The sequence below is a fragment of the Phycodurus eques genome, chromosome 7 (assembly GCF_024500275.1).
Source record: "Phycodurus eques isolate BA_2022a chromosome 7, UOR_Pequ_1.1, whole genome shotgun sequence".
Classification (NCBI taxonomy): domain Eukaryota; kingdom Metazoa; phylum Chordata; class Actinopteri; order Syngnathiformes; family Syngnathidae; genus Phycodurus; species Phycodurus eques.
This window is the reverse complement of record NC_084531.1, coordinates 14,934,363-14,959,839: the sequence shown is the minus strand read 5'-3', so window position 1 is coordinate 14,959,839 and position 25,477 is coordinate 14,934,363. Positions and strand designations below refer to the sequence as shown.

Below are 25,477 nucleotides of genomic sequence, written 5' to 3'. Positions count from 1 at the left end.
TGTGAAATTCGCACCATGTTATTTGTAGTTAAATGACAAATAATATAGTACAGTATATGTAGCACGTCAAAATATTTTTTGTTGAAAAGAACACCTGGGTTTGCAGTTTTTCTGGTGCGTGTTGGTATGTGCGCTAGAGTCAATTGTCAGGTGTGCTGGTGTGTGTCGCCTACTGTAATTTGTTCACGATTGTCCAGTTCAGTCGTGTTAAGACGTGTCGCTCGGTGTGCGGCGGGCCTTAAAAGCAAACTACTGCATTTGAGAGTTAATCGACAGCACCTCTGCTGGTCCCAGCCTACTATTTTATTTTCATTATTTTTGATTTCAACTATTTCAGGCAATCTTTTTCCTTGCAGGGGAACGGTCACCATCACCAAGTTGAGTCTCATATCAGGAAGAAGCTGGACTCTCTCCTGAAGGAGTCTCGTATCGGCGACAAGGAAGACACCGACAGCTTCAGCATCAGAGCCCTGCTGAGGGCCACGCACCAGGGCCTTCAGAAGAACCTCTGCCAGGTACAGTGTGGAAAACCACAACTGACGCTTAGCAAGAAGAGAAGGATGGTGGAGGAGGGAAAGTAGGTCATCAGCGGGAAGGAGGCTCCAACAAGCACATATGGACACAATGCATGGGCGATGTGTCATGTAACACGTCAAAAGGCTCCAAAGTGTTGAGAAACTAAGTCTTCAGTGGCGTTACGTAATATTTCATTTCCTCACTTTGCTTCTTGTGCTATTTTTAGGAGCCTGTGTTTCCCGTTTGAACATAAAGAGTGGGCTTTTCTTTACTTCCGTCTTCAACGGCATCTCCAACACTTGCTTTCTCACTCTTACCAATCGGCAAAAAACACTTGATTTCCTCTTTGTAGGCGTATTTAATAAACAGTTTTTCACAAGCACAAACATCAATGTCAAGGTAAAAGGTTAATGTAATAATTAGGTCAATTATGCCAAATCGCCCAAAATACATTTTTCAACAATTTGTATCAAGCTCTTTCCAAATTTGGTAGACATATAGTAGTTAAATAGTTGCTCAGGTGCTTTTGTGGTGGTGGTGATTGACTTTTACCTTCAGGAGATTTACCAGGTCAAAGTTAAACAGTAACAAGGTCAAAAGTCAATTAGCAACAAACCACATCAAGTTAGATGTGCTTAGTTAAAGTAGCTCCAACTACCAGAGACAAATTACTTGTGTGTTTTTAACATACGGTACATGGCCAATACAGATGATTCTAATTATTATACAATACATGAAATTAAAGACTTCAATAAGGGCTTCCCAAATGTGTAATTATTATATCAATAGGCCCTCATTCGATGATGTAATGAGAAAGGAACAAAAAAAAAAATGTTTTGATGGGAAATGCCACACAACTGCATTGCCAACACAAAATCAATTGAAATTCAGCTGATTAATTTTTGATGTCAATTGACTGTGGCCAAAGTAAAAAAAAATCTATTCTCAACAAACCACATCAAGTCAGATATCATTTCAAAGGCCTTGGTGAGGGCTTTCCAGATCTGTAACTATGTGGCCAATATACTCTTATATGATGATGTAATGACCATTAAACAACTGCTAATTAAATTCACAAATCAGCACAAAATGAGTTCATATTCAGGTCACCCTCATAGACAATTTAGACATGAAGTGACTCACTCAATGTTCATAGGTGATCATAAGCCAACAGCTTTGACCGAGCTCTTCTTCCTCCCGCTGTGTGTTGCAGAGCTCCAGGGGTGTTCTGAAGAAATCCCAAAGCCGATCCTTCATCACCACCCTCAAACAGAAGGTGGGCTTCATAGAAGGACTTATTGTGTTTCGATTGATTTGCGTGGCTTCTCAAAGGACTCCTTCGGCAGAAGTCAGCTTCAGACTAGCTGCGAATGAAACAACTCATCCGTATCCCTTTATCCGCTGGCCTTATATGTAATTTCTGCTCTATACACACATTCAGTGCAATAATTTTCGACGTGATGCCCACTATGAATAAATTATTCATATCTGCAGGATGCCTGCACTGATTTAAGATGCTCTCTTAAAGTGACATTTTCTTGACATAAACCTCCCAAAGGTTGAGCCGTGTGAAGAAATGCATTGCACATTTGTGATTGATGTTAAGCTCCTGATGAAGCAATAATCTAATTTTGTTGTTTATCTAGTTATTATATTTATTTCTGTATGAATTACTGGAGCAACCAGGCCCCACTATTATTATTATTATTGTTATTATTGGTAGCTCACAGGCTACACTTATTACAGGACACATTATTACGGTATTTATTTTATTTGTAGTTTTTAATTATATATTTAATACTCTGGCCTCCATGCTCCACTTTATTTTGTTTTATTTCTGGACCTATTTACTGTCATTTTATTTTGTGTTTGTTTTATGCATTTATTTAATGTATTAATATAGCAGCCTTTATTTATTTTTCCATCCATCCATCCATCCATCCATTTTCTGCACCGCTTATCCTCACCAATGTGCCACTTCATTTTATTTTAGGACCCATTCACTATCACTTAATTTAAATGTATGTATTTATTTGAATATATTACTCTATACAGCCGAGCCTCTATATTTTATTTTATTTGATCTTATTTTATTTATCACTCTAGTAGCCATACTTAGTTTTATTGTTGGGCACACTGATTCTTATTTTGTATTATATTATTAAGCATTCAGGATCCACAGCACTTTCAAAAAAAAATAAAAAAATTAAATACCATATTACCATCATCTTTTTGTACCCGAGGTTTCATACTTCTCTGTTTACCAACTCAGATCTTTAGATGTTTTTGTTCTAAAAATGCCACACACGATGCATCATCCGCATCTTCCCACGCATGTTCATGTGTGTGCGTGCATGCATCGGCGCGTGGAATGTGCTGGCGACATGCCTCCACCAAGTCGCATTTGTCGTGAACTTTTTTCAACTGCACTCTTCAGCTCACACACACTGCCAGTCATTACATCAACCACTTACATGCTATACTGTGTGTGATCCGTGTGAAGTATGCGTGTAGGAAATACATTGACCAGACATATTGCGAGTTGTTTTGTGTTGTTGTTGGGGTATATTGCGGTAACATCCGAGTGTGTGCTTGTGTGCGTGGGTTGTCCAGAGGCACTCCAAGTCGCGACTGACGTGCCAAAGTGTGGAAAAGGACGAGGACGAGCTGGACACATCCACACGGGACGCCGGAGGACAGTTTAACAGGTGAACTTGCCGGAAATCACATAACGTGATCACTGCTGCTGTTAATCCTTACATACTGTTTGGATCAAATTTGACCGGTTTTGACATTTGACAGCAATACAAATACCATAAATGCCATCCCTTCTCCTGAAATATGACCAAAATATACAAACATAAAAATATCATAAAAGTTAATCCTTTTTTTTTTTTTTTTTTTTTTTTTTTACAGGTGCTACAAAAGGTGTACACTGTTCACTAAAATGGATTTGAGTTTGACCAGTATGTGTTAAATGAGTGAAAATGGTGGTCATGGTGGGACTCTTGAAACTGGAAATTGTACATACCATAAATGTGTGCATTTTTCTCGGGACATTGGCAACAGTGTTCAAGAGGGACTTTGGACAGTCCTGAGAGCTGTCTGTGTTTCCACCACATTTGCATAGGTTACCGCAGAAACATGCCAATGGGTACAAAGTTCACTTCATGTGAAGTCACGAGTCACTGCTTTTCAATTCCGAGTCCATTTGCAAGTCTTTTAACATATTGTCAAGTCGAGTCAAAATTCATCCAAGTCATGACTCGAGTCCAAGTCATGTGACTTTGTGTCTTTGTTTAATACTATATATAGATAGAAAACATAAAATATTGTCTGTTTGACTTGACTCTACGCAAATGCGTCATGTTCTGAGTCCAGCTGTGTGTTTGAGTGTGTATGCGAGCGTATGTGTGTGTGTGTGGGTGTGAGTGTATGTGAAAAACTGACTTCATACATAGAAGTAGAAACATGACCACATCTAACTAAAATGAATGAAGCAAAATTTAAGAAAAATACAATGTGCCGATTAACTTGTGTCGCACAATTCAGGAAATCGGTTGGCGGAAAGATTAGAATTTAAAAAAAAAAAAAGTACAATAATTGTTACGATGCTTTAAAAATTTAATTGTACATGTTGAATTCTAAAAAAGAAAAAAACAATTAAGTGATTATAACCTATATTATTTAATTTTTTTAAATCTGTTTCGGCTAATAATAACAATAAAAAAAAAGCTACTAACACTTGATTGTGTGTTTTTAAAATTAGAAATTGAACTGTACTAGTTAAATAAAACAGATTAATGAAAAAAATATTTTAAATCTAAAAAAGACAAAAATGACTAATTTTAGAAAGAAAATACAAAACTATAAGGGAAATCATACAAAATATTAGACAAAAATACACAAACATTATTTTAAAATGTAAAACATTATAACCCCCCCCCACACAAACATTGTAATAAATTCAAAAATATTAGACAAATAATTAAAATATATAATTTAAAATAATAAACAAATAGAAAATATACTAATAAACAATGTAAAAATATTAGCGGGAAAAAAAGGAAAATTGTGACAAAAACACATTGCAAAAATTACAAAAATATGTAATGAAAAATACACCAATATTAGAAGAAATATTATTATTCAACAAACTATACAAACGTGTAAGGGGAAAAAATGTAAAATAATAAAAATGTTGCAGAAAAATAATTAATGATAGTAAAATAATGAAAAAAAAAGATACAATGAAAACATTTGTTTTCTGGTTGCCTTCCGCTGTGTTTCATAGCACCATTTACTGTTTCATCCCTAATGACTACTGTGTTAAAATGTGTATATTAATCTATAAAAGTCTGAAATAATAATTACTTGGCCGTCTGTGCTTTGACTCTATTCTCCGGCTGTTGTTGTAGGGGAGGAAGGAAGAGGAAGACGATGAAGCTGAGTCGAGATCTGTCAAATTTGGTGGTGTTCACCAACTCTGTGGCCTCGCAGGAGTGTCTCAATGAAGGTGCGACGAAAGCACCGGCCAGCTCAAATATAGTAGATTGCAATTTGAAATTCCTTTTTTTTTTTTTCCTAAACACACCTTTTCCGCATCTGTTTTCAAGGCACGCCCGGCGACGTCCTGTCATTCAGCGAGACACGAGCCCAGTCGCTCGTCAATCACCGAGCCGAACACTTCCTGGCTTTCAATCAGAGGCAGCTGTCGCGGATTTATCCCTCGGCGTACCGTATCGACTCGTCCAATTTCAATCCCCAGCTCTACTGGAATATTGGCTGTCAGCTGGGTAAGCTCGTCTTCTGCATTTCTGCGTGCTTGGTGGCAATGAATTTATTATTATTTTTTTTTTAGATTAGAGGTTGTAAAAAAAAAAAAAAAAAAAAAAAAAAAAAAAAGGTGACAATGAAATATGTACACGCCACATGTGGCACGCTGGCCCGTTACTGAAAATGTATTTTTGAGGTCAGCATCTCTAATCAAGTTTATGTTTTTTATGGGTTTATTCGAGACTAATCTCATCCTAGGATACCTTGCTTGTGCACTGGGGAACAGAAAAGGGGGCTTCAATTGTCCAAATGATCTTGAATTCAAATTCAGGGGTAACTAAGAGGTTTCATCCAACCCTCCATTGGTTAATCGATTGAGTAAAGACCCCGTAAGGTCAATTTTGTGATTTTGTTTTTCTTTTTCTAAATACATTAAATAGGTTTGAAGATAAGTGCTGAAAAGTGCAAAGACTGACGACAAGTTACAGTAATATTGAATTGTTGAGATATAGTGTGAAACTTTTTTTCATCACCTCAGTTGTACGGATTTTTGGGGGCGAGTTAAAAACAAGCCAAAGCGCGCACTTCAGCTTGGGTGTACATTCTGCCCAAGAGTCGGCCATCCCCCACTGTATAAGTACTGAGCGCTGTCATTTTATCAGAAGCTATCTGTCACAATTGCGCATTACTTAATAATAACTTGGCCCATTTCTCCCACTACAGTGTGAAGTTAGCCATTAAGCTATGCCTACAACACACCAAAAAAAAATCTTCCTTGAAGTGTTATGCCAGGCGCGGCGCCCGGAGCGAGGCGATGGTGAGTGGGACGGCTCCACTGCGAATTGGCCAGCTATTTGTAGCTACAAGCTAGCTAACGAGCTTGAGAACTTGCTAGAACGGCGAAGGGGTCAGTTAATACGTCAGCTCAGTGTTGTTGTGTGTCTTTTGTTGTTGTTGTCACTTTACAGGGTTTTAAGGGGTGTGTCCAGATACTTTGGTCCATAAATTGTATTTGAGCCCCTGAGAATTGGAGTGCACCACATCCATTCGCACATCCTTTGGGGAGCTGTTTGGCCTGCGTGGGGGTGACGGTTACGGGTCATCATTGCCCTGTGACCGTCTCGCCTCACCCCCACCACTGTCCCCAGTTTGAATGCACTACACCCTACCACACACGATTACGGCACAGGGATAATGGTTGCCAATTGGGGAACTGGAAACCTTCGGAAAAGGGTGACTGGTGGGTATTCACATTTTTCTTGGGTCGGCTCTTGGGGCCCGCGACCCCCTCCCCTTCGGTTGTCGGGCCACGGAGAGATGGGGGTCCGCCCTCATTCAACTTTCACTTACTGTATAGTAACATGCACTAGCACCAAAGCTAAAGCACTACTTACTTTCCGAGTCGTCTGAACCTCACTTTCTGGGATGTTGTTATGGGAGGTGAGCCCAGTTTCATGGGTGCAGTAAAGGGAGTTGGCACATTGTTGCACTGATGAATCAGGAAAAGTGCTGAGTGCAATAAAAGACTGCCCCCTGCGTATGAAAATTGCAATTGAACTTTGATTTTTAGACCATCTGTAAGATATGCATTTTCTTTATTCATTTCTGCACTTAATTAAAAAGAAAAATAACAAAAATTGAGTTAGCGCAGTGGACGACTGGTTCGAGCATCTGCCTCACAGTTCTGAGGACCGGGGTTCAATCCCTGGCCCCGCCTGTGTGGAGTTTGCTTGTTCTCCCTGTGCCTGCGTGGGTTTTCTCCGGGCACTCCGGTTTCCTCCCACATCCCAAAAACATGCGTGGTAGGTTGATTGAAGACTCTAAATTGCCCGTAGGTGTGAATGGTTGTTTGTTTATATGTACCCTGCGATTGGCTGGCAACCACTTCAGGGTGTACCCCGCCTCCTGCCCGATGATAACTGGGATAGGCTCCAGCACTCCCGTGACCCTAGTGAGGATAAGCGGCTCAAAAATGGATGGATGGAGTTAGCCCACAGTCCTCAGGCATTCAATTGTGATTTGTGATTGTCATGCATTCCGGCTGCTAGAAAGCCAGCCAATCCCGGTGCAGTTAGACCGCACAGGAAGGTGCAACTTCATTAGAAACACAAGTGATGGAGAGATGAGTAAAACATGCCAATTGAGCAAACTTTCCTTTATTGATGTCTAAATCCTTCTTAACACTCATTACACTCTTGAGTACAAAAGCAAACAAGCGCCTGCTTCCCTCGACAGACTCAATGAATGAGTAACATTTCATAGAAGACATTTCATGAGCTCAAATATACTGAGAGGGATCATTACATATTACATATTTCAGTGTTTGCCTTTCAGTGGCGCTGAACTACCAGACGGAAGGCCGAATGATGCAGCTCAACAGGGCAAAGTTCATGGTGAACGGAGGCAGCGGATATGCCCTCAAGCCCCCGCCCATGTGTAAAGGTACTGCAACACAGTACAGTGGAACCTCGACATTAACCATTTGTTGTCTTAATTAAAGAGATGCTATAATTCAATAAATTACATAATATGCATTTTTTTTTTTTTTTTTATCACGTCAATGACAAAACGATCGTGTCCGCTATTAGATCTCTGATTGGATGATTGAGGATGCGGAGGTAGAACCTCCGCCTCCGCGCGCAACAGCTCTCCACATTACGCCACGGAGTCGACAATTAGTTTTCAGCTTACAGCAATGCATTATTCACGGAGGCACGAGAGCAGCACGAGAAGAAGCACAACATACTGGAGAGCCTTCTGTTCATGCCAAGACCGTTCGCAAATTGAAAAGTGTACGTACTGTAAATTAAGCAATTTTTTTAACGAAACCTGTACATATTTTAATGATTAAATATATTTTTAAAATATTTTACATTTATTATTTTTAATACTGCGACACAACTATTTCGAGAAATTGACATTATGATACTGCATTTCACATTTGAAATTATGTTACCTTTTGTCATATTGTTTAATATTTTTATATTCTTTTATATTCATTTTAGATGCGGAAGATATTAAGAAATGTGTAAAATAGTTATATTACAGTATTTATATATATTTTGGTAGTATTTTCACATTTAATATTAATATATCTTTATTATTTGTAGTATTTAGCTTTCTTATATTTTTCTCTTCATTTTAGGTAAGTATTCTAAGTTAGTTTTTCCACATTTTGGGGATGTCTTTATTTGAAGAATAACTGACGTTATACCTCAGTTGCTTCAAGATGCGATTAATGACCGAATTCTTTAATGATCAATGAACTGATTATTATGCCCATCCCAAGCTTGCAGACATACACATTGCTAACTATCATTTACTTGTTTTGACTGTGCTTGTGAAAATGGAGTGGAATCTCTGCAACACTGTTTAGATGTCATTCAGGGGATTAAATGTCTGATTTACAGTGGGATCTCGCAGTTAATGTTGCATTGAATCTTCACTTGACAACAAAGGAGAGGGGTGGTTAACCTTAGATGACTTGTTCACGATGCTGCATTTACTGCCTTTTAACTTTTCCTACATCATCGTAGTTTATTCTTTCGTGTGTGTGCGCGCCCACTTTCTGTATTGAAATCCAAGGGAACAAACTAAGCAACCACATACAGTGTTTTAATACTATTGAGTGATGGCACTCCCATCAGACCTTTGATGTTTTGCATCCCCTGCAGGCACCTTCAATCCATTTAGTGATGACCCACTTCCTGCATGCCCCAAGAAGCAGCTCGTTCTTAAGGTCATTAGCGGACAGCATTTGCCCAAACCGCCGGATTCCATGCTGGGGGACCGCGGAGAGGTACTCAAAAAATTGAATAAATTAGACACACCCAAAATCTCAATATGCCTGTTTAAAAAAAACGTTTTTATATCATTTTCCTACCAGAAATCAATGAATTTGAAGACAAATCTAAACTAAAGCATATTTATTTGTAACTCTGTCAGATATTATAAATGCTAGTTGTTGTTGGAAACAATGTGAAAGATATGGAAACAAAAAGCTACGGAATGTCATACACACTCGCAAGACACTTCATTAGGTACACCTGCACAGTCTAATAGATCCGATACAAGAGCTATAAAAAAAAAAATGGTGCCTTGCGGGATGAATTTAATGTGAATTATAATATTTGATTTCAGAAAATTAATTTTTTTATTGTTATTGAATTTAATTTCTTTATTTTTATTCAAAAATGTTTTCATATCCTTTATTATTCTGTTGTTATTACTTTTTTATATTTAATTTTAATTGTATTAATTGTAATATAGCGGCATGGTGAACGACTGGTTAGCACGTCAGCCTCACAGTTCTGAGGACCCGGGTTCAAATCGGGCCTCGCCTGTCTGGAGTTTGCATGTTCTCCCTGTGCCTGCGTGGGTTTTCTCCGGGTACTCCGGTTTTCTCCCACATTCCAAAATCATGTGTGGTAGGTTAATTGACAACTCTAAATTGCCCGTAGGTGTGAATGTGAGTGCGAATGGTTGTTTATATATGCCATGCGATTGGCTGGCGACCAGTTCAGGATGTACCACCGCCCGAAGACAGCTGGGATAGGCTCCAGCAGGCCCGCAACTCTAGTGAAGATCAGCGGTATGGAAAATGGATGGAATAGATAGTTGTAATCTTATTAGTTTTTATTTTATTTTTTTTATATTTTAATTTTTTATATTTTAGTCGTAAACTTTGGGCAGAATTATGTCAAAAAATTCTTGAATTTACAATGTTTAATGTAGACATTTTATGTCATTTTCAGGATTATTTTTACATTTTATATTATGTTTACATTATTTTTTTTATTTTATGAATACATATTTATGAATATATTTTTATAGTTTTAAATATTTTATTTCATGTACTGTATTTTTTATTTTGAAAAACATTTACTTCACTTTATCTGGCCAAGTGAGAGAGCCCAAACCTTTGCTATTGTTGCATTTAAAACTATAATCTGATATTTTTGGTGTCCCCTACTGCTGTAATTCAGCATTACAACAAAGCGGTTTTATTATTGGATGACTATTTTATGCTACAGAAAGGCAAAATAATATTTTTCGTGAGCAACTAGGCTTTGCCCATTGCTCGGCAAAGTGCCTCATTTCCGTGCCGTCATTTCTATGTCATTTTTGGTGCGCCGCCAACTGGGCCAGTACAGGAAATGAATCAGGCATTCACTAAATATAGAAAAATAAACTGTTGAAGAATACAGCAAGATGTTTGAGGGGCTGAAAGGCTTAATCAGCATTTTGTCATCTTCTCTAGTTTTGGTTTGGGTGAATATATATATCATTTTTTTTATTTAAAAAAAATTGTGGATTGCGGCTTTAATCTCAAGAGGCAAGTGTACCTAATGGTGTGTCCCACAGTCGTTGTATTGTATTACTGCTGCTTATTGACAGAGACAAAAGTCACAACTTTATAATCATTAGTGATAAGGCATTGCTGTGTAACATTATATGACATATTTTTTTTTCTCCCTTCAGATTATTGATCCATTCGTGGAAGTGGAGATTATCGGTCTACCTGTTGACTGCTGCAAGGAGCAAACACGTGTTGTTGATGACAATGGTGAGGAAAAAAACAACCCACTATTGACACACAGACAGACAGGATGTGTGTGCAGCACTGGTGGGATCAAAGAGTCAGATGAACTAATTAAAGGCTGAAGGGTAGCAGAACAGGGGGCGTTGATGGTGTCGTCGCCCCATCATGTCTGTCTAGATTAAGATAGCCAATGGGGGTACAGGGAAAAAGCCTCCACAACTATTAAAAGCTTTTATTTGACATGTTGTGTTTACTGGGGTACATTCTATGAAAAGATGCATATTGGCGTAGGCTCTAAATCATTGAAAACATAGAATCTGCTGACACGGCGACATAGCATCCCTCCGTCAGCAGAACAGAACAGAACAGCCCACCCTGGGGAAAAGGTTGACAAGTCCCGCTTTTCGGAGGCAGCGTGAAAGGTGGCTTGTTACTACTCTGCATTAGGGCCAGGTGAGACAGTTCCCTACCATATCCAGTAGACAGCTGTGTTTGTCCTTTATCTTTCCAATGTTTTATTTTATATTTAATACTTTGGTGATTAACTTTTCAAATAATAAAAAAGTAAATTAAATAAAGTGGTAGCTCAACTTACTAGTCACCTGACTGACAGCAGTTCATTGTTGTCAGTCAACAATGAACTGCTGTCAGTCAGGTGACGAGGAAGTCATTTTATATGCACGTTTGTAAATTTAAAACTAGAGCAGTTCACACAGTCACATAGGTATAAATAGTTTAGCTTACCTTAAAAGGTAAAAAAGGTTTCTAAAGCGAATTTTTATAATCCCAGGAACGCTTGATATTGGTTTATGATGTGACTCTCTCTAGGTTTCAACCCGGTTTGGGAGGAGACGCTGTCCTTCACGCTGCACATGGCCGAAGTGGCTCTAGTGCGCTTCCTGGTGTGGGATCACGACCCGATCGGACGAGACTTCATCGGCCAACGGACGGTGGCCTTCAGCAGCCTCATGCCTGGTTTGTGCGCACCATCCCCGATCGCCCCCCGGTCTCATCGCGGCTCTAATATAGAACACAATTTGACAGACCCGACACGACACGCTGTCACATTTTACCGAATGTTTCTTCTCATGCCTTTGACAGCGTCATGGCCGTAGGCTGCAGTTTTGTGTCAAGTCCGCTTTGACTCTCTCTTTTAAAAATCTCTCGCCAGGTTACAGACACGTCTACCTAGAAGGCCTGACAGAGGCGTCCATCTTTGTGCACGTGTCGGTGCATGACGTCTACGGCAAAGTGAGTGTCCCGCAGCCTGTTGACTGGCGTGTGAATGGCTTGACGCGTGTGGGAATATATATGAGAAGAGAGCCCGAGGAAATGAAGTTTTCTCAATTCTCTGCTTATCCGCCTTGATCCTTTTTTCTTTCTAGTGGAGTCCTCTAGTCCTGAATCCCAGCTTTACCATAATGCACTTTCTAGGATCCAACAAGGTATCCGGATGCCTTCGTGAAAGCTCTTTGTGGTGCTGCATGAACTGTAGGAAAATGCATGGATGCAAAAAGAAAAGTTATTTATATTTGTGTGTGACCCAAAACACCCATGTCTCATAAGCCTCTTTCACACAGATGCCACAAAATTGCCACATCAGAGCTGTTAAAAAATATTCCCGCATATATATATATATATATATATATATATAAGCGGATAATAAGATGCATGACGAAGTATAAAATATTTGGCGGCTTTTCCTGATGAAAGACAAAAACACCCACACTTTTATTGCTGTAATTAATAGCCCCCTGCTTTGAAAACATTTTTGAGTGGTCTGCACCTCGAAAATGTTGCCGTACAACCCCTCCCCGCCCAACCCCCCCACTTTTGCGCAGTATGCTTCGCCTCTAAATGTGGGTCTTTCAACACCGCATCCCCCAACAACCCAAAGTCAACAATTTTTTTTCAACAATCTGAACATGTTACAGTACAACCAAGGCCGGTTCTGGGAATACATCCTTGAGGGGCAGGCAGAAACATTAAACGGGCATCATGTGACAGCATATTTTAGGTGTTAAACTTCACAAATATTATTTATTTATTAACGTTGTACTGTAATGTGAGCATGCTTGCTTAACCCACACACTGGCTTTTTCCATGTTTTGCAGTGGTATCTAAAGACACAAGTGCTCATATAGGCAACACTTATAAAGCCATGTAAAGACTGCATAAGAAAACATTCCCACACCACTTGGGCTCACTGTGTTTATTTTCTTTAGGGAAATCAGCTTCGAGGCATCCGGGGTTTGTTCAACCGCTCTTCCAAGTCTTCCGTTGATACGACCTCGGCAGGCCTTCGAAAGCGCTCCATCAGCGACCACCTGCTGCGTCGCACGGCAAGCGCCCCGGTGAAGGGCCGCAAGAAAACCAAGATGGCGCTGTCCGAGTCGGCGGCCCCCATGTCGGAGCACAAGAATGGTGCGGGTGTCGAGGTCGTCGGGGAGGGCGTGTCCGGGACGGAGGCAGACGTGGAAAAGCGGGCCAAAGCACGGCCTCCCCTCACCCACAGACCCACCTCTATGCCTTTAGACAGGCTTCTGCAGGGACAGCTGACCCTGTGCTCTGCAGACAAGGAGCATGACTTGGGTGCCAATGCGGTCATTGGTGGGTATCAACTTTCTCTTTTAACAGTTTAAATTTTAGCCAAATCAGCATGTATGTTTATAATTATACTGATTTACAATTAAACTAAACAAACCATTCTACTGTTTAACATTCAGGGTTAGTCAGGATTAGTCTCTAAGAGACTACGGTGCAACCTCCAAAGTTAAACTTAGTGAGCATCTAAAGGTGTCCTTTTCTTTTTCTTTGGCTTTGGTGTGTGTGTGTGTGTGTGTGTGTGTGTGTGTGCGTGTGTGTGTGTGTGTTTATACCACCAGCGATGGGTAGGAGCCAAAATGTGATTCTAGACATAGAATTGGAAATGGAACTTAACGACATAACAAAGCGTGACATCCATCTCTGTCCTGGCTGCTCAGTACAATATGACTAGAGCGACAATCACTTTGCCTCACTTCCATGTACGCTAAGCTTCATGTGGAATTTTATTTCAGTTCAGTATTTAAGTCCTATCTCTAGTATTTAGTCTTATCGTATAGTGCTTCACTTATTTCTTTTTATATATACTTGGAGTTTTAAATAGATTTTACTTTGGCCTTTGGAATTAATGAAGACTCTCTGAAGGCAGCGGCATGTTCTCCCCGTGCCTGCGTGGGTTTTATCCGGGCACTCCGGTTTCCTCCCACATCCCAAAACCATGCATGGTAGGTTAATTGAAGACTCTAAATTTCCCGTAGGTGTGAATGTGAGTGCGAATGGTTGTTTGTTTATATGTGCCCTGCGATTGGCTGGCAACCAGTTCAGGGTGTTCTCCGCCTCCTACCCAATGATAGCTGGGATAGGCTCCAGCACTCCCGCGACCCTTGTGAGGATAAGCGGCTCAGAAAATGGATGGATGGATGGATATATGAAGGCAACCAATTTACTGTATAATATATATTTTTCATTTTATACATGATTTGTCATTAAAAATGATTTAGAATAAATTAAAAAAAAACAGATCGGAGGCTGAGCCACTCCTGGACTTTGGAGGTTCTACTGCACTGTAAACTGCCTCATATGAGTTAATGCAAAATTTGGACTTCTTCATCTAACCTATGTCCAGTAAACCATGTGAACTGACACACTACAGCGTGCTCTCCACGTTGCCTTAACATACCTTTTCTGTCCCATCTTCATTTGTTGTGCTTCTTGATAGTAGAGAAGTGACTTCGATGTTCCTGCAGGTAAATCAGAGTTATACGCCGCTTGTCTGAAGGTTGCATCATTGAAATGATATGCCAGTATTGCGTCCTCCCAGTGTATTCTATTTTGTCCCTTTTCCTCTGGATGGTCCCTACACGGCTCTCAACAACAAGTTAGTATCAGGTCCGCTTTCCAGTACAGTGGACTCCCGCCCTTGACGGGGGATAGTGACTGAGCCAGGACGTGTTTTGTGCATTTCAGTGAATAATTGACGCCCAAAAGTGTTATCATTTGTGATAGTGATAAAAGTTATACTTGCCTATATTAATAGTTTAGACACACAAATATACCACAAACTATGATCACAAAACACTTTAATAGCATTTCATGCACTTACAAACATCTTTAAGCATTGTAATGCTCTTAAAAATGCAGTACTGTGCAGTATAGGAAACATTTTAAATCTCTTGCCGGTGTCTGCTTTGCTTGCTATGCCTCCCATGCTCCGCATCTGTACTTCCAGTGTGTGTTACAAAAATAAGAGCATCCAAAAACTAACTTCCTCCTCAGCCTCTGCTCCCAGCTAGCCGTTAACTCGCTATTTAGCCTGTTGACAGCACCAGTACCTCGACAAGATGGATTATATAAGCGTTAACAACAGGTGGTGGGCGGATATCTTATTCAGATGTTGGATAATACTGCTGAACGGTGAATGGCTAAGGTAAAGTGTTGACGTTTTTTTATCAAGCAAATTAGTTCAGCGCTGTTTGTTCAAGCTGGCTTTACATTCTACTGTGTAAGCCATATATGTCAAACTCAGGCCCAGGGGCCAAATTTGGGCCACGATGTAATTATATTTGGCCCGCAAGACCATATCAAATGTGTATTAGAGCTGACCTGCCAGTATATAGCACATGCGACACTAATATTCTAAATCCTAGAATGCTTTGCTCGTGTGTTGGCCCATCAGTCTCGACCGGCGAGCTTTCTGTTGCAGTCCCAACCAGTCTCCTCGAACAAATTTACACTTCCCCTTCCCAAAAATGGCCAAACGAAAGATGGAAAACAATTAACTTCCAAGACAGGTGGGTGGCAGATTGTCTGTTCACTAAAGTAAAAGACAGACCTGTTTCTCGTGTGCGAAGCAATGTGGCTGTAACAAAGAATATAATATAATTGAATTGTTTTTGTTTTTTTTAATGGTACCCTTTATCAACTCCTAGGCAGGAACTGTTAATAGTTGGAAGTTTGGCTTTTTTATTGAAGGACATTCTTATTTTTTTGGGTTGTTTTGTTGTTGGCCTTTGAAAAAAGATTTACATCCAAAAGAAAGGTAGTTGGAGACAGATAAATAGAAGATGGAGAGACAGAAGAATTGATGTTATCTATTTAAATACAAAACAACAAACAGATACCACTGATGTCTTTTATCGCAAATTTAATTTCTCGTGTTGATAATATTAAAGTTTGTTTATTCCAAATTCAGTGTTTAAGCAAAATTTAAGTTTGTTGTCATATGATAAACCTTAACGCTACATTTCTGCAGAGAAGGGAAACATGCACATCTTAGTGTTTTTTTTTTATTAAATATTGAGTTTGGCCCGCAACATTGTCCCAATTTTTTATTTTGGCCCACCGTGAATTTGAGTTTGACACCCTTGGTGTAAGCAAATGCTACATGACTTCAGAGATAAACATGAGACTATACCTGACGCAATGGGACAGTTTAACAACTGTAACTTCAAAATTGGTCTCCCAAAGTACATACACACTGTAAACAGTATTTTGCCACAAAAATGAAAAATAAAAATTTCTGACTTCTTACCACGTCACAAAAAAATAAATCGCGAGTAGGCTGGATTTTCTGCTGATGAAGGGGGGTTACGTTCTGAAATAAAAATCAGCGTAAGGGTGAATTCATGATTGTTAAAGTGGGAATGTGCGGGGATCGACTGTACGTGGTCAGCCAGGGTTCTGAGTGTACCAAGCTGATACCATGTGGGTGACGGAAGGCACTGGTGGTCACACATGCCCTGTTTCTGTGTCTTAGCTCTTGACACTACCCTCCCCTTTGCTGCATCGGTCCATTTTCTTGTTCTCCACAGTCTCCTCCAATAAAATTTCTCCCTACCTTTGTCAACAGCCACAGGAGAACGAATGCGATTTGCTTTTCACAGTTTCCTGTGGTACTATTTTGAAGTGCAAAACAAACGAGCCCAAACCAAAATAAGGTCAGCCATGCCGAGATGGTTCTGTCCAGCGGAAAAGGGGCAATTGAAAGTGATATGAGAACTATATCGCTGTGCCATTTGTTCCCATTTTATCAATCCCATCTGATCATCTCTTTTCCCGATATGGTGTTTGAAAACATGGACTCCAAAGCCTCATTCTCCAGCTTCTCCTTTACAGTCGTACTTGGTGATCCATTTGTCTGTGGTTTACGTTGTATTGGCTGGACTGTTAATTGTTTTCGTTGCTATTGTTGGATGGCATGATGTCCTGCATTCAACAGACTCATTTTCTGTGTTTATACAGTATTTGTTTATGGTCGACAATCTGTGTCCACAGGAACTTACCCCTTTGACAGACCCAGGTGTTCCTCTGTGGATCTTCACACCAAATCATCAGCTTCTATTAAAAAAAATGTCCAATCCCCATCTAAGATGAACCACAGGTGGAAAAAAGATCTCAAAAAACCACAGGAGGCATCTTATCTTGTTGTTGGTGATAACATTAGAAATGAGGACGACTATGTCAATTATCAAGCAGGTAACAATCGAGTCACCCAATCTAAGATCCACTCTGCACTTTCCACCAACAACCAGTGCAGATTAGATAAACCGGAAATTTCTTCAACCAGCATGGCTTTCACAGTCGCACCTTCCGTGTCCTCATCCTCCTCTTCGTCTGCCCATTTGTCTGTGGCTCCTCTTTCCCCAGTCAACATGGACCATGACGTGAAGAGTCCCAGAACGCTGCATGACAGCACTATCTCCAGACTCATTGACGCCATGTCCTTAGGCAACGAGCAAGACACGCGAGGCTCCATATCAGCTCTGATTAGTCAATTTGAAAGCACTGCTGACCAAAACGAGTTCGACTCCTCTCGTGATCGGGCCCTTTCTCCTCTTAGAGAACATCAAGATGTCAGGTTCACTCCAACAATGTCAGCCGACCAGAAAGCTCCTCAAATTGCCACTCCAGGAACAACCCTTTCACCATGCACGATTCCTCCGGCAGACCCTGCCCTCCTCTCCAGTCCAGAAACCGCTGACCTTGAGGAGGTCTACACCATTCTAGATGAGGAGATGCTGTCACCCCCTGTGTCACTGTACAACCTGAAGAATCAGTCAGTCAATGTTCAGACAAATACACTGGATAGCATACCGTCAAGTATCTTGGCTTCTTCTCCACTAAAGGTGGCTCAATGTTTAAGAAGCCCGGGCAATGTGTGTTGGGAAAATATTTCCACAAATGGAGGGAGGATTGAAGATCCAGAGGAGGTAGAGGAGAGTGTGTACGAGGAAGTGTTTGATCCACCAGCACCTATAACAGAACAACAGAGGAGTTCTACTCAAAGATATACACTTTCACCTGTGAATAAGTCTTTCCAGTCATCCCATGACCATGTCTGCAATGCTTTTGCAGAGGTGGAGGTGAATGTTGATGAGGATCCAACAGAGATGAGGTTGACCACACCAAGACATTCATGGAAGACCCTCAGTAGTCTGACGAAACAGAACGCTATTTATCAAAATGAGTCCAAATACTCCCACCAAAGACACCCTCTGCCATATTGTGAGCCTCAGCAGTACCCAACAATTTCATCGTGTCCTTCCCCGTATAGTAAACCAAGTTCAGTATCAGTAAAGTATCAGAAATTGAATCACCAATTCAGCATCCAATCTTCTCCAACGCATAGACCCATAGACTCTAAGGTTTCCAGACCAAGACCACTAAGCCATAACGGCTACCCGAGTCCTCAAAGCAATCCTTTTCTTCATAATAGAGACTTGGCGCAACAGAGAGGCTTCAACAGAAGCCTGACCCCAAACTGTTTTCACCAAGGAAGACAAGGCAGCCAGGCCCCCAACAGTTTTTACCAAGTAAGACAAGGATATAGAGTCACAGAGCAGGAAAGATGCTTGCAAAATGGGTTCTCCTCTTCAGAAAATCTCCCAGTTCACTCTGCGCATTCGCCCAATAGCTGTAGAGGTAGAGGCCTTTATTCTCCTTCTTCTGATTTGGATACAGTGTACAGCCACGTCAACTATAATGGCATTACATCCTTATCAAAGTCTCCACCGCCTTCAGTGTCACAGCCATGTTGTCAAAGTCAAGACCAAGCGTTCACTCCAAAGCATTCGTGGAACCAAAAGGTAACTTTGTCCCAGGTACAGTCCAACACCAAAGCTCCAAAGATTTCAACTTTACGATCTTTATCAACTGGTCCCCAGTCGAATACTGTCGATTTGACCGGCAACACTCCATGTAAGTCCAAGTCTCTGGGAGATTTGACGTCTGAAGACATATCATGTAACTTTCAGAGTAAATACCACATCATTAGTCGCAGTTTCATCACTCCACAAATGAGGAAACAAAAGAGGATGGGAACCATGGGGGTAGGAACTTTCCAGTCCCAATCTCGTGACCCGCTGACAGAACAGTTGCGCAAACTGGTCAGTCTGGAGGTTGAGGATAGTGAAAGAGAAATGTCCAAGTCTCCTCAGTGCGATCAGGAAGTGAAAACCCCACAGACAACAAGCACAGAACCCTCTACTTCCCTGGATATCGACGACGACCCTCCACTACTCACCCGTCGCTTATCCTCCCGTAGCCAAAGCCGAGTGCGCCACATCAACAGCCGCGCCCGCGAAAGACAACAAGAGGCCCTGAAACCGCGCTCGGGTGGCACGGTCAATGGCACCACCACCACCATAGGCGGGGTGGTTTTGAGGAATAAACCAGCCTCACAGAATTCACCTGTGAACAGACACTCTACTGGCTCTTATATTGCAGGCTACTTAGGCCGGCTGGAAGACAGGGGACTTCCTGAGGGAGCTTGTACATCATCACAGTACGGAAACAGCGATCAACATGCAGATCACTACTGTACCGATGACTCTCTTCCTCCTTCAAATTCTTCCCAATTTTCATCAGAGCCAGAGGTCTACTTCCTTCTCAGACTTTAGCTTTGACAGTAAAATGAGATAAAGGCCTGATTGTGACTATACTGGTTGATCAAGGAATTATAAACTTTGTTTTATCTGCAGACCAGAAGGTTTGCCCTGAAGCTGGACATACACTGTACCATTTTACTAGTGTTGTGTTTACATTCCAACTCACTCTCTAGGAGTTAATCGCCTGCGACAGAAAAAGAGAAAGCTGGCAATTGATGTGCTAACACTGGACCTGGACTTACCACACAGCTGCTGTTCCACTCAAGTCCCGTAGATGTCAGTAGCACATGGATGGAAAAGGGCTCAGGAGTTTGGAAAAGATAGTCATAACTCTGCTCCACCTGTGCGAGAACATTGTCGCAGCCGACCATATTCATAATTTGATTGTCGCATGACCGTTTGGTATCTGTCAGTCGGTCCTTGTTTTGCCGTGTACACTGTACGTGGAACGAAAAGGCTTTAAATCGGTCTCAATTATAAAAGTGAGTCAATGGAAATTCACTTTTGCTAAGCCATACTTTGGAAAGGCGGACTGGCCAATCAGAACGGAGAACAGAGATCTGACATTTTCTTGGTGATGTTCCAAAGGAATCCAGCGCTAGATTTTATGACTTAAGTTTTAGATATAATTGGGCTCTTTTATAAGATAAATATGGTTAAATAATATAAGAGAGCGTGAATGATTTTTTTTTTAATGCGGCTGTCATTTGAAATCTAAAGTCAGGCTTTTATCTGCTCCAAGGTAACCAATTTATGTTTATTACTACGAACTCATGCTACAAACTTGAGGGTATGTCACTATCCACACTAGAAAGCATAAAGAGCTATGCTAACAAGGCTAGCTATGGGCTCCTGATCGTAATGTTTACGTTGGACATTTGCCTTTTAAATGATTGTAATAGTAACTAGAGAGATGGCCAGTTTTAAAGGAACATAGTTATTATTGTTGTAAAGTGTCTCAATGCTCTAGGGTCTGTAATGATAAGATTAAATCCCAAGGGATTCAATGATAATTTTATGACTTCAGTTTTGGATATATGTCTGCTCTTTTAAAAGGTAATTAAGGTTAAATGATGTCAGAGAGGTTGAAGGTGAAATGTGTTTTTTTTTATTTTCTTAGTTCTATTTCCAAAACTAACCCAGATAAAGCTAAACGGCTGACTGCTTAGTCATAGTCCCTCAAAAATAAGCAGGCACTCATTTGCTCTGAGGTAAGCAATGTACTTTTATTATTTGTAAAATACTGCTATAAATGTGAGGGCATGTTCATATCTGTGGCGATAGCAAGCTTCACCAGCTGCGCTAACAAGGCTAGCTATGGACTCCGAGTTGCAACATTTGTTTAGGCCTATTTTTAGCCTTTCAAATGATTTAAATTTTTTTAAAAACTTGCACGCTTTATAGGAACTGTATTGTTTCGCAATGGGTTTCCTGTTTTGTTTATAGTTAGTTTGTTCTGCGAGTTTTACATGTTAGCTTCCATATTGATTTGTTTTGCACAATTTCTCGTCAGATCTGCAAACGACAGATAAATGCAGGCTCTGGATAAACCTCTGCGATTGTCTGCATAGTTGAATCGGGTCAAAAAACAAAAAGGTAATCAATATACTTGTAATATTCGTACAATAATGGTATGCTGTTGTTAGCACGCTAACCAAAAGCCTAACGTTACGCTACTCCCAATTCATCTAGATTTGTTTTGTATTATTTCCTTGTATCATTTTGATATGGTGAATGTCACCTTAGAAGGTCAAAGGTGAATTTGCACAGTGTATGCCCAGCTAAACACTCCAAATGACACCATACAAACAACATTGTTACAGCATGAAATTCATGTATGAACTGTCAGCAGTTGTACTAGTTAAAAGTTGTTCTAGTCTGGCGGTGTATTGTCGATATTCTGCTTCATGTCCAAATAAGACAGACGTGTTATCATTGTCCCTGTGATGTCAAAACTGTGACTCTGAAGCAAAAAAAAGAAAAAAAAGAAAAAAGACTGGATTATGAAGCAGAATGTGTTTCTTTGTATTACTGGAATGTTTTGTTTTTAAATAATAAGTGAAGGTCATCACCATAAAAGTCTTCTCGTTCACCCAAGTATTTTATTTTAAGTGTAAATAATTCCGCTGTTGTCTTGGATCCTTGGATGGTATTTTTATTCTGACTGTACACTGAACGTATGTTTGTGCATGTTACCCACATGTGAACATGTCGAGCATGACTATGCACCCGTTTATACAAACGTTGTTACAGCTCCGGACAACTTTTGCACAGAATGAACAGTTGCAATTGAAGATGAAGGCTCACACCGGGTGCCATCTAGTGTATCAACTTCTTTGCTTCTGGACTTGTTGCCGTCTATGATCTGCAAACAAAAAAATATTTGGAACTTAAAGGCTTTTATTTTTTTAATTGCTTTGAATACAGAATACAAACTCTTGTCTATTCTGGTGATTTTTATTTTGTACAACTTGTAACAGAATGCAAATAAGTGTACAGCGGTGAGGCTGAGGGAGGGAGCGTAGCAAAGTTGTAATTGTATTATTTTTATTGTTCCAGAGTAGACCATCTCTTTTCTTTGTATTGTTGCTCATTTGACAACTGTGAGCATTTTCCTACCAATGCAATACAAATAATGAAGTATTTCATTTCCACTGATCATGTGTTTTGTTGTCTCTTCTCTTCAAAAATATTCAATACATTTTGGAATTTCGTTTAAAATTGTAAAAAAAAAAAAATTTAATTCAATAATATATGAATGGACTATGGGCACAGATCTGCACTAAGGCTGAATTATCCTAAAGGGCCCACTGAAAAATTGTGATGTCATACCATACACAATTTAAAGTGTGTGCTCACTGCCACACACAGCAAAGCTTTTTAGGGGGGGGGGGTGACATACTTGGCCCCGATGCAAGCGGGGTGGGGGGTGTGGGGGGGGGGGGGGGGGGTGTGACATACTTGGCCCCGATGCAAGCGGACCATAACGGTGAAAATAAAGCTGCAGTATTTTTTGGATTTGCGTCAATTTTCAATCAGGTAAATTCGGGACATTCTTTTTGAGGTATTTACGTAATTAAATTATTACATGAACTTATAGTGAATTCATTAAAATTAAATGTATTTTAAATACATTTAATAATCTGGTTATTTTATTGTATTCATTAAAAGTTTTAGATTAGTTCTGTGGGAGAATTTAAGATCAGTTCATTAGATTATGTGTAGATTTGAATTTGATAATGCTGATAATTATGAATGTAATAATTGTCTTCATTGAATTTTTTTGTAGATATCCATTATTATAATATACTACAAGTATTATTAAAGATGGGGAGGGAGGGGGGGCTCCGTATTATTAAAGATGGGGAAGAAGAGGGGGCGCCGGGGTGATGGGAGGAGGGGGGGAATACACACAAAAGACCCAACAAACCCCTATTAAAATTAAAAAGCCACAAAAAACTAATAAAGCATCAATCATTTAAAAATGTAATTTAGAAATCAATTAAAAAAAATTTACAAATACATTTGAAATAACAAAAGAATACCAATATAAAACATTAAATTAAAGTTAACATTTATAAACCTAATAAAAAAGAATACAAAGAATGCAATCCAATAATTTAAAACATTTTTGAGAGTAGAATTTAAAAAAATCTCAATCCTAAAAAAGAAAATAAATTAATAATAAATCGTTTAAAAACATTTTTAAAAGGTGTCTAATTATATCCTTATGAAAAGCACATTCAAATCAATTCCAAACTAATTAATACATTCAAAAGTACATTGAAATATTTACTAAAATGAAAATATTACAGACTACAGAGGACATAAAAAGTACATTTAAAAAAATAAGAATACTAAATGAAAACATTTAAAGGAAATATATTTTAAAAATGGATTCATTAGTGTTAACTAAAATCCAAGTGAAATCTAATTAAATCAAAATAATTAGTAAATGGGCTTACACTTGTATAGCGATTTTCTACCTTCAAGGTACTCAGATGGTTTTAAGACTGTCTCCTCCCTCACCTCCTGATGACACAGCATCAGTAGCAACTGGGGCTTCAGTATTTTGCTCACGGATACTTGGAGGTCGTCACAAGGACTGAGGATTGAACTCATAACCTTTTGGGTTGGCCCCAAATACAAAGAATACAATCAAATGATTTAAATAAACATGAAATAATAGAATACAATTAAAGTACAATAAAACCATACAATCACAATTAATGTTTAAAAAGTAATAAAACTAAAATATTACAAATAATACAGTGAGAAAAAATAAAAACAAAATGGGATGCACAAAGTACAATCAAAAAATACAATCATAAAAATATCTGTTAGTACATTTAAAGTATATTAAAAATAAAAAATGAAAATACAAAAAATAGATGAAAAGTAAATCACTTTAAAAATATTCAAATAAAAAAGTGTATCAAAAATAAAATCTGAATAAATGAATCCTTAATCATTTAATATATAATGTACATTTTAAAATCTAATAAAACTATTACAAAGAATCAAGTCAAACAATTTGAAAAGTCAAACTATTTGAAAACATTTTGAAATTATCGAATACAATTAAAGTTCAATAAAACTATGCAATCTAATCAATCTGTTAAAAAGTACACTTAAAAATAATAAAAATACAGATACTAAAAATTTTATAAATTACAAAATAAATAAAATTTAAAAACATAAAAGTGTCAAACAAAATCAAAATAAATCAATCAATTAAAAATGATAACACTAAAATAGAAAAAAGATGATGTTAAAATAAATACTTTCATCAAAATTAACAATACACACAATAAAGAAAATCAAACACAATTCTCACTAAATTGATCAAATAAATATGATAAAATCCCTGTGTGATATTGTACAAAATATTGTACGCATAATATGCACACGTGTTAACTTGTTTTTCCAGCTGAACTCCAGAGACGAGTCATTTTCAATTCCGGCCGGCGTCATCGCTTTTGTGTTCCAAAGGCCTCACGACTATTATAAATTTTCAAAACAACACTTGGCAAATAAAGATGATTCTAATTCTGATTCTGATTCTGAAGCGTATGGGGTTTAACAAGACTTCTCTTTGATTGGCAGATATTTATGTGAGGTGGGGTAACTTGGGCTAGGTCATCCATGTATGAAGTTTAAAGAAGTTTAAATGTGTCGGTAAAATATATATTGAATAAAATAGTTTATTTATTTGGCGGCACAGTGAACAACTGGTTAGAGAGTCTGCCTCACAGTTCTGAGGACCGGGGTTCAATCTCCGGCCCCCCCTGTGTGGAGTTTGCATGTTCTCACCGTGCCTGCGTGGGTTTTCTCCGGGCACTCCGGTTTCCTCCCACATCCCAAAAACATGCATGGTAGGTTAATTGACGACTCTAAATTGCCCGTAGGTGTGAATGTGAGTGCGAATTGTTGTTCGTTTGTATGTGCTCTGCGATTGGCTGGCAACCAGTTCAGGGTGTACCCCGCCGCCTGCCCGATGATAGCTGGGATAGGCTCCGGCGCGCCCGCGACCCTAGTGAGGAGAAGCGGCTTAGAAAATGGATGGATGGATAGTTTATTTGACAAACAAAACAATTCTCAATTTTATTAATTATAATTAACTAACATTATTTGTTAAAAAATGTAAAACATCCTTAAATGTATAAGAAAAATAGCTTGTTACTAATATGTTTACAATTTACAATAAATTGAT

General features: G+C 39.2%; 1 protein-coding gene across 8 annotated transcripts in view; it reads left to right on the top strand.

Annotated features, from left to right (window-relative positions):
• plch1 (phospholipase C, eta 1) overlaps positions 1-22,422 on the top strand; it is an 83,442-nt gene extending 61,020 nt beyond the window's left edge. For 5 of the 8 annotated variants that reach the window (XM_061681294.1, XM_061681299.1, XM_061681298.1 and 2 more), the window contains 13 exons: positions 357-515; positions 1,730-1,792; positions 3,130-3,224; positions 4,935-5,032; positions 5,133-5,312; positions 7,627-7,734; positions 8,967-9,091; positions 10,774-10,858; positions 11,663-11,809; positions 12,006-12,085; positions 12,220-12,279; positions 13,060-13,444; positions 17,153-22,422. In XM_061681294.1, the coding sequence (XP_061537278.1) occupies positions 357-515; positions 1,730-1,792; positions 3,130-3,224; positions 4,935-5,032; positions 5,133-5,312; positions 7,627-7,734; positions 8,967-9,091; positions 10,774-10,858; positions 11,663-11,809; positions 12,006-12,085; positions 12,220-12,279; positions 13,060-13,444; positions 17,153-19,776 (4,209 nt within the window). In that variant the 3' untranslated portion in view covers positions 19,777-22,422. Of the gene's footprint in view, positions 1-356; positions 516-1,729; positions 1,793-3,129; positions 3,225-4,934; positions 5,033-5,132; positions 5,313-7,626; positions 7,735-8,966; positions 9,092-10,773; positions 10,859-11,662; positions 11,810-12,005; positions 12,086-12,219; positions 12,280-13,059; positions 13,445-14,597; positions 14,626-17,152 lie in introns of all 8 variants that reach the window. The other 3 variants (XM_061681301.1, XM_061681300.1, XM_061681296.1) reach the window with 3 other exon arrangements.
• Positions 22,423-25,477: the final 3,055 nt, after the last annotated feature.